Source organism: Saccostrea cucullata, unplaced genomic scaffold (genome assembly GCF_032062105.1).
Source record: "Saccostrea cucullata isolate Sc308-1 unplaced genomic scaffold, CSIRO_AGI_Scuc_v1 ctg84, whole genome shotgun sequence".
NCBI lineage: Eukaryota > Metazoa > Mollusca > Bivalvia > Ostreida > Ostreidae > Saccostrea > Saccostrea cuccullata.
Genome location: NW_026938747.1, coordinates 119,979 through 135,145, shown reverse-complemented (window position 1 = coordinate 135,145; position 15,167 = coordinate 119,979). Strand labels below are relative to the sequence as shown.

The 15,167-nt window shown below is 33.2% G+C and overlaps 1 protein-coding gene and 1 long non-coding RNA gene across 3 annotated transcripts in view; one reads left to right on the top strand and one right to left on the bottom strand.

The window, feature by feature from the left end:
- Window positions 1–4,558: 4,558 nt before the first annotated feature.
- The window catches only part of LOC134251155 (dystrobrevin beta-like), a 59,261-nt gene continuing 48,652 nt past the window's right edge, over window positions 4,559–15,167 (bottom strand). For both annotated transcript variants that reach the window (XM_062733521.1, XM_062733522.1), the window contains 4 exons: window positions 14,765–14,812; window positions 14,216–14,375; window positions 13,833–13,995; window positions 4,559–7,818 (listed from right to left, as the gene is read on the bottom strand). In XM_062733521.1, coding sequence (XP_062589505.1) covers window positions 7,666–7,818; window positions 13,833–13,995; window positions 14,216–14,375; window positions 14,765–14,812 — 524 coding nt within the window. In that variant the 3' untranslated portion in view covers window positions 4,559–7,665. The remainder of the gene's footprint in view (window positions 7,819–13,832; window positions 13,996–14,215; window positions 14,376–14,764; window positions 14,813–15,167) is intronic.
- LOC134251159 (uncharacterized) lies at window positions 8,209–11,013 on the top strand. The gene is made up of 3 exons (XR_009988677.1): window positions 8,209–8,577; window positions 10,184–10,270; window positions 10,457–11,013. It is a non-coding gene; the product is annotated as an uncharacterized LOC134251159 (long non-coding RNA).

Here is a 15,167-nt window from a genome sequence, read left to right as displayed (position 1 = left end):
TTTTGCTGCAGTAACAGACTTTAAAGGATGGTGCCTTCGCAGAATAGTCTATTGCTGAACACTTAACTGTGCCAGTGACGTGGGTAAATCTTTATATGCACATCTTTGGACAACATCTATAGTTTACACGGAAACATTATAGGTATGCACACATGAATTTAATGAATAGAGAAATACATACTTAGACAAACACTTGTGATTCAAGTTTTGTCCTGGTGACGAGGAAATTGACTTGTTTTCTATTGAGAAGTATAGTCTCTTTTTAATACTTTCGCTGTTAATTAATTTTAAAGGTCAAAGGTTGACATTAAAATTAATCTTAATAAAGACAAAATTTGTTTGTAAAACGCTGAAAGTTCATGCCAATGGTTAATGTTTCTTAAACTCAAGTTAAAAAACAAGAACAAAAATTCAAAAGTGTCGGTATATGAAAGATCTTGTCACAAGGAATGCAGGTCTATGAAATAAGAGTGCCCTTGGATCAACCTTTGAGAAATCATGCTGAAGGTTAAAGTATTCAAAAGGCAAACCTTCAAAAGGTTGATATTGTTGGTACCCAAAGTAAAGAAATGCAATTCAATGTCACAGAAAAAAAGATATGTGAAATATTAAAACATTTAAAAGTTAAGGTCAAGGTAAGAGTATGTCAAATAGTACAATTCTCTGTCATCCTTGGACTTTCAGTAAAGCCTGGCATTCTCGACGCTACGTAATTAGCGCCTCTCAGATGGCGAATATATAGATTCTCACTGGTTAAGAAATTAATAATATCATCCACTTTAAATCGTTGATGATATGCAACGATGAGACAATTTAAGCCCCGCCTCTATGCCGTACGAAACGCTATCATTGGATCCTTCTATACTCGATGACATCCGCCCGAATTTCTAATCCCATGTATATTTCAACAGTGAATGAAAGGCTATGTAAATTTTAGACGCTAATTATGTCACGTCGAGAATGCCACGCCTAACTGAAAGTCCAAGGATAACGAAGAATTGTACTGTAAGTTAAACTCGAAGGTCCAAGTCATAAATTCGAAATTGTTGATACTCATGAGGAGGCCTTGTTACTCGAAATTATTTAAATTCAAAATTATTCGTACCACAAAAAGTACGTCTCGCGAAAAAACACGTGGAATATGAAAGTTTGGCATTTCACGTCCAATGCCAACGGTTTTAACTTTTTGAGAAGTAAATTAAACGCCAAGGTCAAGAGCTCAAAATTGTTCATATACTCAAGGAAAGGTTCCATCACAAAGAATGTACGCGTGAAGCATGGAAACACTCTCATTAATCGTCCAAAAGGTTTAGTCAAGGTTAATGTTTTGTAAAATTTTACAAATGCAGGTGAAACGCCAAGGTCAACATGAAGACGTCAAATATGTCACAAGGAATACACACGTGAAAAGCGAAAGCCCTAGCTCTAACCAAACAAAAATTATGGCCAAGGTTAATTTTTTCTGCGGACAGTTGGACGGACGGACCAAAAATTATATGCCCTTGATCTTTGTTGAATTTTTGATAAAGGAATAAAAATATAATATGATAAAAAATTCAGCCTGTTTTACCTCTATTATATACGCTCGAATCTGCCAATGTCCCAATGGTGTAAACGCATTTCTACCCTGCCTGTCAGTCTGTACATGTATGTCTTTGTTCGCATAAACGTACGTAAGCCTTGCCCATACCGATTGATCTGTTGGAGCTTTGGCTTTTGTATCTTACAAAACCTTTCTTTAAGTACAAACATATTTTTCCCCCAGCTGAAAGTGGGGGATATTAATTTAGATCGGTCTATCTGTCCGCCAGTCTAGCCCTATTTCTGTCTGTCTAAAAAACTTTCGTTTCCACACGACATCCCGAGAACCCTTTCAACCTTTGCAATTAAATTTTACATAACTCCCTATGGCCTATGGAAGATCCCTTTTGTTTTTGAGGTCAAAAGGTCAAGGTTATAATTTAAATAATTCTGTCTTTTTTAACATTTTCGTTTCGGCACATCTCGAGAAGCCTTGGAGCTTTATACCACAAATCCCAATGGCCTAAGAAAGACCCCATTTGATTTTGAGGTCAAAGGTCAAGGTAATAAATGTATACATTCTGTGTGTGCGTGTAAAGCTTTCATTTCCGGGCGATATCTCAAGCAGTTTTTGCAATTAAATTTTAAACCATAATTTGTCCCCCGCTTTAGCAAAAGCGAGGGGACATTAAATCTCATTTGTCTGTCTCCGTCACAAAAACTTTAACCTTGACCATAACTTTTGATTTAGTGGAGCTATGACTTTCATATTTCACATGTGTATTCCTTGTGACAAGACCTTTCTTTGGGTACCACCAAATTTGACCTTGGAGTTTGACCTACATTTACAAACAAGAGGCCCACAGGTCATATAGGTCACCTGAGTATCATGTAACAACTTTCCAACAATTGAATTTGATGGCCTCTGGTTTTGTTTTAAACCAGAGGCCATGGAATTCACAATTTTGAAAGAGGCACCATTGCTTATCATAACTATACACTTTGCATGCTTACTTTGGGTACTTAATACCCAGAAGTAGGTCAGAGTTACAAAGAGAAAATGCATTTCCACTTTACAACCTGTTGTGCAAACCATCCCACAGGAACCACTGACCCTTGGGCCACATATTTCAAAATTTTGGAAATGTTACCATATAAATTTTATTTCATCACAAATTGTTCATTAATACCAGAGAGCAAATTTCAAAGCATTAATTTATTTTCAAACTATGTACCCCCCCCCCCCTTACCCAGGGGCCCTGAAATTAACCAGTTTGGAAGAGGCAGCTTTCTTCATCATAAATATGTACTTAGATCATTGGCATAAACCAATGAGCAAAGGAAAAGATTTTCAAAGAATTAATGAATTTTCACTACATAAACATTAAAGCCCCGCTATAATACAAGAACCCCAACCCAGGGACCCTGAAATTCAAAAATCTCCGAGGCATCCTTCCTCATCATAAATATGTACATAGTTCAACTGTTTAATACCCAGGAGCAGAGAAGAAGATTTTTAAAGAATTTATGCATTTTCACTATATAATCAATAGAGCCTCACCCTAACACCAGAACCCTGACCCCAGGGCTATGAAATTCACAATTTTGGAAGAGGCAGTCTTATTCAACATAACAACGTACTTATTTAATACCCAGGAGCAGAGAAAATTTTCAAAGAAATAATTCATTTTCACTATATAATCTATGTTGCCCTGCCCTAGCACTAGAACCCCTGATCCTGGGGCCATGAAATTCACAATTTTGGAAGAGGCAGCCATAATCAACATAACTATGCACTTGGTTAGTTTATTTAATGCCCAGGAGCAGAGAAGAATTTCAAAGAAATAATGCAATTTCACTATATAATCTATTTAGCCCCGCCCTAGCACTAGAACCCCTGACCCAGGGGCCATGAATTTCACAATGTTGGTAGAGAAGTCAATGTTGATTACAATCATACCAACAGTTTGACTGCTTGATGTCCAGGAGTAAAAGAAAATTTTTAATGATTGCATTAATTTTAGTGGTTTTGGCCTCACCCCCCGACCCCAGGGGACAGGGACGATGAAATTCAAAATTTTTTGTTCCCCTTCACCCATAGATGCTATATGCCAAAATTGGTTGAAATTGGTTAAGTGGTTTCAGAGAAGCTGAAAATGTTCAAAGGTTAAAGCATATGACGCTTGACGAACGCTGACGGACAAAAACAGATAACAATAGGTCACCAAACTTTAACCTTGACCATAATTTTGAACAGTTGGAGCTAGGGCTTTCATACTTTACAAGTATATTTATTGTGACAAGACCTTTCAGCTGGTATAAATATTTTGACCTTTTGACCTCAACATAAGTTTGACCTCAACATAAGTTTGACCTACTTTTTAAAAACTTTAACCTTGTTTATAACATTCGAACAATTAGGACTAGGGCTTTCATATTTCACAGGTGTTTTCCTTGTGACAAGACCTTCCTTTGGGTACCAACACTATTGACCATTTGACCTTGACCTTTGGAGTTTGACATGCATTTGAGAGAATTCAACCCTTGCCATAAGCTGCTATACGGGGGCATCAGTGTTTCATAAACACATCTTGTTTTAATTCAGGAAAACTACCAGTCAAATTCATGATGGATTTTGAAATTCTGATGAGACTTGGGGGTGGAGGTGTCTTATCCTCAGGCAATCAGAAAATACTTCAGGGGGAACTTTAAGGGGTAAGGGTGCCTAATAGAGAGGACATGTTAATGTAAAATTATGTTACCATGAAGCTTTAATGGGTTTTAAAATAATATTATGAAATATAAGAATTTGACAGAGATGTATTTGAATAAGAAGGACAACTCTGAGTAGAGATTGAGAACCACTGAACAGATGTCATATCTTAAAGGGGAAGGATAACAGTTAAATGTATTTGTACATGAAAAATTAAAATAGTTATGATCAGATTCTGCTGTTGCTAAAAGTTAGTTTAACATAATTTGTTCATGGTAATCAAACTAATTTGGTGCCCCAAATAATAGATAAAATGTCAGTATGTAAATTCTTTGTTATGTTTTATTAGGTCTATATATTAAACATAGCCTTTTTCCCCTTCAAATATCTCTAATCATGAATTATTTCATCTTTATATCAACAACAATTTCTATGTTAACAAAAATTTCAATAGTCAAATGTATAAAACAATAATCAATGTTACAAGATGTAAAGCTCTACTGTCAGACTTGGTATAGCCATTGTTTAACACAGACAACCATTTTTCAACCATGATGGACAAATTACCAGGTACAGTCATCTGTAATACTAATATTTGTATCACATTTACAAACAATATGTTTTACATTGTAACCACTGTACAAGTTACATAAATTACAACCACTGTAATGCATTGTAATACATTGTAAAATATTGTGATACATTGTAAGACATGTAAAATACAAGAGCACAACCTCTGTCATATCAATGAATCACAAATAGCTGATAGAAAAGATAAACAGAAGCAAAACAGCAGTATCAAATAAAAATATCTACACAGTACATTCTTTATTTAATAGTAGTAGTTATACAACTTTATAGAAAATTAACTTAACTGTAGAGCACTTCGTAAAGGCATATATAGGTATATTGTCTGCTTGATTTATATTTTCTAAATCTTAAGTTATAAAGTTAGGTGATTTTTAAAAAAACAAGAGATGTTTGTAAAACACTTATGCCCCCCTCCCCCCAAATTGAAATTTTTCCAAGTCCAAAAGGGAATAGCTCTGTCAAAAATGGTGTGATTGTACATGTACCCAAAACAGAACTTGACCAAGATAGTCATCTGATAAATCTGTATACCAAATTTCATTTTAGTATGTGCAACCTCTGCAAAGAAAATGAAAGGAAACTGCAAATAATTGGAATTTTTTTTCTCAGTCCAAGAGGCATAATAATGTCAAAAATGGTGCAATGGTACCCAAAACAGAATATAATCTAGATATTTATCTGATAAATCTGTATTCTAAATTTCATCTCAGTATTTTCAACGGTTGTGAAAAAAAAAATGAACCGAAACTTCAAATAATTGGAATTTTTCCAAGTCCAAAAGGCATAACTCTGTCAAAAATGGTGCGATCATACCCAAAATATAACTTGACATAGATATTCCTCTGATAAATCTGTATGCTAAATTTCATTTCAGTATGTACAACGGTTGCAAAGAAAATGAATGGAAACTGCAAATAATTGAAATTTTTCTAAGTCCAAGGGGCATAACTCTGTCAAAAATGGTGCGATTGTACCCAAAACATAACTTAACCTAGATATTCATGTGATATATCTGTATACCAAATTTCATTTCAGTATCTACAACGGTTGCAAAGAAAATGAACGGAAACTGCAAATAATTGCAATTTTTCAAAGTCCAAGGGGCATAACTCTGTCAAAAATGATGCGATCGTACCCATAACAGAACTTGCCCTAGATATTCATGTGATATATCTGTATACCAAATTTCATTTCAGTATCTGCAACGGTTGCAAAGAAAATGAACGGAAACTAAGTGGACCGACAGACCGACCGACGGACTGACAGACAGCAGCAAAGCAATATGCCCTCCCTTCTTTGAAGGGGGCATAACAAACAACAATTATTAGTGCATTAATAACATACAAATAATTTAACAAAGAATTATGACAACATATTGCCGAAAAGAAATATTTTTTAAGTAGTAATCAATAAACACCAAGACTTCACTCAATGGCAACTCATACATACCATGTAAGAAGTAATAAATCCCAATAGAATACTAACACAGAAATCTACTTAATCTCATGCGGTGACATTATTAATGTTGATGATATGTTAATTTCAAAAGGTGATGACATTTACAACTAAAACTGGCTACTAAGTTTTGAAGACTTTGAATTCTAAGTTGACTTTCTTCTAACAGCATACTGATTATGCTAGAGGTAGAACTATGGACTAGAGCTATCAAATTCAGGGACTGTTATTTTTCAAAATTATGAAATTTGAAAGATTAAGAAAATTAAGCTATAAATAATAGGAGTAAAATAAAAGCATAAATACCTGTACATACTAGTATATGAAAATATGCATTGAATTGCATGCTAAATCAAATAAAATATGAATGCTAATTCATATAAAATATATATGAAAGAATTGTTCAAGTCTAACACAGCAAATTGTTCTGTTTTTTTTTAAGTGTTAATTTACATGAATTTAACTACAATAGACTTTAGCTAACTTTTTTATTAAAAGTTTCTTTTGGTATAATTACTTTTGTATCTTCCATTAGACAGAGTTATCATTCTTTATATGTAACATGCTTTTTAATGTTTACAAAAAAACTATTTTATAATGTGAATAATGGAAGTTAGCACATGAAATAAAATGTAATAATCTGCTGATATGTTATATTATTTAATTTTGGTCTGTGTGTTTATGAGTTATTATTAATGTACATGTATTATTATATACCGAGCTCAGCCTGAAAACTACCCGGTATATTAAAATCTAAGCATAAAAATGGAACATTGTTATAAGAAAACATATAAAACATGTAGCTCATTCAGTACCAGAGCTAACCTTGATTGCTGAATATCAGGAAACATATTCTTTGGTAAAAGATAAAAATGCTGACAACCCATAGCTTTTGGGAAAACTCAAATAGAATATTGCACACCATCTTGCTAGAGAAATAAAAAAAAAAATCAACAATATACACATAGCACAGTTTCGGATAACTGCCCTGGGATCTCCTTTTGTTGACTAGACATCTGAATTATGAAGCAATTTTAACTGGAATACATTGAAATGTTTGTTTTTTCATGAAAATATATAGAATTTCACAGTTCACCCTACATGTTGAGGTATGTCCTGCCCTATCAGCATTGCACTTTAATATTATCACACTCAGTAATGAGTTCATTTGCTGAGATAAGACCTCTTTGGTTTCAGTGTTTCTCTAAACCTCTTCATTTTGCACTTCCATGATTGCACAATCCCTTCTTGAATGAACAGTTGATTTCTCTACACACTACTTGAGTGTTTCATCTCATTATATTAGATTGCACAACCCCCGCTGGATTACTGCTTGACCCTGGCTGTCTATTGGTTGACCCTGTCTGTCAATCATTTGACTCCGCCTATCGGTTGACCCATCTCTTCATAGACTCCTCCCAGTCTGTGTTGCTGCTTTCCTCATCATCGTCTGTGCGGATGTAGGAGTCTGCGTCTGACTGAAGGTAACTCTCGTCATCCGTCGTATGTGTGCTGGACGTCATTCTGTTAGGCAACTCCTATAAAAAAAGTAAACATTTTCAGTAGAAGTTTTTTTCACTTTAATACATTTAAGAGTCAAAATCAGCAAGCATCGAGCATTTAGTTAAAAAATGTGGAAAGTGGCATAGAAACAGATTTGGTTAAAACTCAAATATAAATTTTCAGAACAAAGGGTATAATAGAAAAAAGCAAGCCAAAAATAATTTTTCGCATTGTTGCTATGGAAACCACGCGCCTTTCAAATAGCGTGTTTTGTACTTTATCATGACACTTGAATTTATGGTTAAACAAATATTTTTTTATCACTAGTCATTAATAAAAGCTTTTTTAATTATTATTTTATTTATATAAAAATACTCTATTTTAACAACTGTTGATTATTGAAATTCTTTTCACCTTTTGATAAATAAAACTAGTTTTTGGAGGTTAATTTTGCTTTAAAAAACAGCAAATTTGAAGTACTCTATAAGAAATCTACAACCACATTAAAGCTTATCAACATAAAATATATATTAAACAGTATTTGTTCTAGAAGAATCAAGAAAAAAATCTGCAGGCAACTTAAGCATTTATATATGATAACTGATTTAAATCCATAATTTTCTGTCACTTTTGCTTCAAATTACCTCCCTTTGGTATAGCTCTCTAACATAGGAGGAATAAACGGTAGTTTGCTTACATTGTTTTCAATAACAGTGTACAGAAGACTAGCAGAAAATTACTAACTTGGAGCAGTCTGAGCCTCAGTTTTGGCGTTTTCATGAGTCTTAATTACGGTGAGTGACTGAAATTTTTACAATTTACCATTACAACAGTTAGTGAAGAATCTATAACATAAATTATAATAATACCATGCAGTAAAATATGTAACACTTGGCAGGTGTTTTTGCTTATGTATTTCAATTTAATTCTGATTGATTATTAGTATATATGTTAGCATTACTTTAGTATTTTATAATTAAAAAGAAAAGATTATGCATTATATGAGGAACCAGGAGGAGGGGGTATGCCCCCCCCCCATAATATTGCCGATATTAAACTATAATATGATAAAATGAAATTAAATTCCCCAATATAGATTGTTACTGCGGGCCTAACTTGAAAAAGTCGGTCATGATCAGTTACATAACTGTATCCCAGATTATAAAGTTTGATTTGAATTTAGTTTAATTTTGATTTGTTATATTCACGGCATGTGTGTATAACCAAGTCACTTACCAGCTATAATGATTATAACTTGAGTGATTGTCGGGTAAATAAAAATTCTGTATATAATAGATAATTATCTTTATTTACCATTTAAGATAATACCTGCTTTTTACATAAAAAAAATTATGAATTTATTAAAACCAACACTATTATGAAATATTTGTAAAATGGAATGACCTTTGTCAGAGGCGTAGTCACAATATATTTTAAGTGTAGGAAAGGGGATTACCTTGGAAATTCTTTACAGACAAGCAAAGAATAAAAAAAAAAAAAATTGCTGATGAAAGTTCCACAAACCCGAATATCCAATTTCGGGGGGGGGGGGGGGGGGGCTTAGTATTCCTTCAATGAACATTTCCTATAGTGAAGGTAATGCTGGGGAAAAAAAGTGGGGGGGAGGTCTTGACGATTTAATTACTATAGTATACAACTATTACTTCAAGAGAGATGCTTACTCAGTTGTTGAACATAAAAAAATGCCATAAAATGAGGTTAAATATTATTTCAAAATAGCTGTGATTTTGTTCTTCATTAAAAAGTGGGGGGCACAGAAGCATACTCTTGCCCCACCAGATTGATATAAAGATATTTTTTCTATAAAAATATATTAGGGGGCCCCCCCCCCCCCCCCCCCCCCCCCCCCCCCCCGTGACTACGCCTATGTTTGTTATGGCGTCCGTAAAATATTTGGGGGCAGGGGGTTAACTTTTTACTTAATATATTTTAGTTTAGGAAAGGGGATTATTTGGAAGTATTGTGATACAGACAAGTGTATTATGTAGTGGACTAGTGGTAACTGAATTGTATATATACCACAGTAGAATAATTAATTAAAAAAAAAAATTTGCTGATGTCATCCAGTGTTTACTTATAAAAGAAAATTCATATTCAGCTAACATTTTCTCCGGTACCACTGAACTAATTTAAGCCAACTAGGTTCAATAATAAGCATCATTAGATTTAAAGCACGTAAATTTATGAAAAGAATATCTATACTCCATTTTTTGTCTCTTGGGGGGGGGGGGGGGTTATTGGAAAGAAATGAAAACCATAATCTAGAGTTTTGACAAAACCTAGAACCAATTGACCTTTTTATTAAAAGTTTTTTTTTAATTTAAAGAATATCTAAAATCAATACGGTCTCAACTTTGTGTTGTATACTTCTGTTTTTAGAATGAAATTCGGCACTTTGAAGCCAGACTCGGAAAGAAGCAGAAACAGAATTGGATGAGCTGATATAGAATTAGACAGGAAAAACATGTAAATAAGACATTTAGTAAAAACGTTAACTTTTTAAAATAAAATGATTAACCATTGAGATCTCTTGGAATTTAATTGATTCCAATAAACATGCTTTCCATTCATCATCATTGCTCAAGCTCAACTAGAAATGGTTCTAAGTAAGTTGTATAATATTATTACATTTTAATTTTATCACTTTTTCAGATTATCATTATGAGAATACATTATTACAGTACAGACCATTGATGCTGGAAGTGAGTGGATAGTGGATAGAGACTCGGGGATCCAGAAAATAGATCCATAAATTGTACAGTGTATTCATGAAAGTGGATCAAATAAAAATGTTCAATCCAAAAGTAACATTCTTTGTTTGTCTGTTAGCATTTTTTTTATTGATGTAAATCTAATAACTATCAAATTTTAGCATGCAGATTCATAAATAGATAGTAGAAGAATCTGAAACATATCTTTATATTCTGCATTTTGAAGTATCATAATTAATACAAGGTCAATATTAAATGATTAATTAATTTCAAAACTGACAAAATGTTTTTGTGAGAAAAAAGAAAGAGCGCTAATTTATATATTGTACCTCATGTACCACTGATGTTGGTGTGAGTGAAATAAAAATAATGATGATGATGAACTAGTTAAAAGTCGGACGACACGTTCCTCAAATTTATATGTTTTGTATCTCTAGGTATTAGGCCACACCAATTTAATTTCTTGTTCGTCGGACATTTGATTTAAAAAAAGTACAAGCGGGCAAGCGGTTAAATAATATTACTTTTTCTGGCCAATTTTTTTAGGCGGAGCGTGAAAAAATTGAGCGGACAATTATATTTTTTCTGATTTACAGAGTACAGTAAGCAGATTAAAAATACAATAAACAGAAATGAAACAGAAAATAGCACAGAATTCCTATGATGCGGGAAATTTAAATTAATATTATTTGTATCGTTTTGTTTAAATACGAGCGCGCGGGTCCGACGAACAAAATTTTTAATGGCGTGGCCTTACACATGTATATATAAAATATTCATATTTTTCCTTCTCTTCTGATTTCTACATTGCTTTCAAAATGTTTTTAAATATAAGTACAATAAAAATTTCGATATATGCCATTCAAAGATTGCCCATTACGGTTATTAATGAATTTCTTTTAGGGTCAGTTCGAATTTAGACATTCATACATATTTAGCCCTTCCAGATTTTTATTTTAGGCACCAGTAGCTACTGAGGTCTTAGCTGTCCTGCAATATTGTTTCTAAATTAGGACAGTAGGAGAATATATCATCGGTTCAATACCAAAGACAGACATGGTATCGTTTTTGAAAGTGCACACTGAAAGAAATACATTGTGATTTTAACTAGTGTGCCTCGTAAAGCGTTTGTAGTGATTAGTAATCTTTCTGTTTACTGTCTAAGATAGTTAGAAGTGAAGTTAGCGGGGGTTGTATAGATACTTAAATACCTAATGAAAGTTACTTATCAATTCTAGATTTACTAATCTTATCTAGTAAATCTAATCAATACCCAGTAAAACTACTTTTAAGGTAGTGATTGTATGGACAGTAAATTTACTAGTCTTCTTAGTACTTCAACTATTTTTTTTTCAGTGCATGGTGTGGGGTACATGTAGGCATTAAAAAAACTGCAAAAAAAGTGGGGAAATTCTCCAAACTCGGGGGTGGGGGTAAACATCAGGTTATGTTGAGAAAAAAGTTTGGTTGGGGATGTCATCCTGATGCTACATGCCTGATTGACATGGTTTAACTTTAAAATTATGTGAGCTGTCATAGTGACTCTTTCTCATAAACTAGAATTATTGTGAGCAAGCTCATAAAATGATACCAACCCTCCTGCTATTGCATTAAATGTTTTTTATTGCAAAAAAGGTCCAAATATTAATTTGAAACCTATTAAAATTTTGCTAGTGTAGATGTACTTACCAAAAATGACTATGACAAATACTCAAGTCATAAGTAGTAAAACCGTTGTGTTGAGCACAAACTCATATAGTACACTTTTACTGCAGTGACCTTGAAAAAGCTATGTCCTTGAGTCAAGGTCAAACATGTCCAAATGAACTTTGGTCAAGGTCATGACAAACCTACAGTTCAAAAATAATTCCCGAGATGAAACCAAGTCTTTTCATTAGAATGTTACAGAATGGGCGAAGATTGCACTTTTCTTCTACCAATGACCTTGAACTTGTTCAAATGACCTTGAGTCAAGTTTTTGACAATCTCTCGATCACAAGCAATCTTAATATCAAGTATGAACTTTCAGTGGCACTTCATTGAAATGTTATGGACAAGTCAAAATTTTACATACATATGGATCGGTGAACAAGGTGATTCCTACCCCCCCCCCCCCCCCTTTCAAAGTTTCGTTTGTGAGGAATATAAAATTCCTTTTGAAATTGAATGGGCATTTATTTATCAACAATAGTAAAATTATGAGTATGCATTGATCAGAACCAATATGACCAATATAATGGACACTGTACATGTATTCAAATTACCCCCATCCCTTCAAAAAAGCTTATAAATGCCAGATTATCACACATTTTAACCATTTGTAACTTTTTTCTACTAAAGTTGCCTGCAAATTTTATTGTATAGATATGACATATAGATAACCCGTAACAAGATCACAACGTTCATTTTTCCAGCAGTGGTTGCAGATTTTGTGTATATAGTTATAAACATATGTAACTTTTTTCAAAATTAATAAGCATTGACGCCATGTTCTTTTCCCGTTGTCATGGCAACAATATCAGTACAGAAATTTTGTTTTTCCTGTTTTTTAAGAATAAAGTAATTCCACCTTTCAACAAATAAAGTAACCAAAATACCTCATCTTATCACGTTCAGAAAAAATATTCATAGAAAAATGTCTAAAAATCATTGATTTTCATAAGGATTTTTGAGCCCGTTGCTAAGGAAATGAATTTCCTTGGATACCAGTCCCTTCATACGTTCAAAAAAAAATTTTAATTGTGTTTTAGCATTAGGTAGGACAAAATCTTTCATATACCAAAAGCTTTTGAAAAAATAAAATTTTGACTTTCCATTCAATGCTCGATGCTTGCTGATTTTGACTCTTAAATATATGATATTAATTTCAGCATTTTTTATCTAAATATAAGTCAATGTAAACATTTACATGTAATTTAATTGAATTGATGTACAGACAACTTATTGTTTGTGTGGATGTAAATTCATGGGTTAGTTTGACTTGTGAACATTTATCCCCATAAGTAATGACGATTCCGCAGTCATTAATACTGTTATTGTATAATGCTTCTTATACTTATTCACCCTGTTAATAACCTGTCTCAAGCATAAGATACACTTACAATGTGTATGACTTAGCATTGATTACACTGTTATAATTTTCCTAAGCATTAGTTAACCAATTACACATTGTCATTGACTTTGGAGAGTTCTTTCCCTTGGCATGATTGTTGTATAGCTCTGCTTCATCATCACAAGTTACACTTACAGTGTGTATGAAATATACACTGATATTATTTATCCTAAGCATTACTTATTCTATATTGTCATTAGCTTACCTTGGGATGATTGTCGTACAGCTCTGCGTCATCATCCGTTTTGTTGTCGTCCGTCAGAACAAAGGAATCTCCGTCCTCCGTTCCCTCCCGGTTGTTGTTGGAGACGGGGTAGTAGGGCGTGGCACTCTCTGTAACTGACGCGTAGGAGGGAGGGGGCAGGGAACTGTAAATACAATATCAGAATGATTCTAGTGAAGAATTGTTGTGCAAAAATGAATTTGTCATCCACAGTTGTGGGGGGACATATAATTATCTCAAGCTCAATTTAGCAAAGTACATAATGAAAATTTAATACTAGGACATATTACATACTACTCAGCAAATTTCTGAGACTTTGGTCCTTTAAATACAGTGTATTGAGATTTTATGTTTTTGTTACTAACTCTGTTTCACTATCACTCTGATTATTATTTCTGTTCCGTCGAGCCTTCAGCTGGGATAAAAAGTCCTGGTCCTGATCCATACGGTGTAGAATTTCATTCTGCCAGCTGTCCACTTCATCCTGAGATTCCACAATATACACTTCCTCCATTTCTAAGTTGGCTACAGAAACAGGAAAATTATAAATACAGTTCAAACTTATTAAATCAAACTTTATAAGATTGAGGAAAAAAAATAGAGCAAAAAGAGGTTAATATATCTAAAATGTTTGGGACTTCTTACTAATTTCAACATATCAATTGTAGAATTCAAGAATTCTTAGATTAGGTAAGCTAAACTGTATCTAACTAAGTACAACATTATAAGAAAGTACACCATTATAAGAAAAGGATATTACTTTTAGAATCCTGCAATTCTTTAATAGAACTCAAATAAATAGACTAATGCCACTGTAATGGAAAGGGAAAACTACAGGACAAACCCTGGTTATATTGAGAGTGTCGAAAAAAAAAAAATAGGCAAACTGGAGCAAAACACCAATTCAGTAGTACCTTCTTGTTTTCTAATGTTGTCTTCATCTTCATCACTACTACTGGCCTCTGAAAGTAAGAAAAGAGTAAAATATAAGAGATAAAAATATACTATATGATAAGAAAATCTTGGTACAAATTTTTTCGAAAATAGGAAAATCTATATCAAATATTATTTGTAAACTATATACATATGATGGAAGCAATTTTGGTCAAGTACATTGAATAAGGATGCACTTTTCCATCCTGACTACAACTGACATATTATCACCCCTTCCCCTCTTGATCATTCATAATGTACAATTTGAAACCTTTATCTTTTCCTTTTGTTATGCAATCAGAACTATTCCACTCCTTTATCTCATTAAGTTCTCCGAGTTAACCTGAGTTTCCCTTAGTTGTTCTTTATTGGTTTACATGGGTT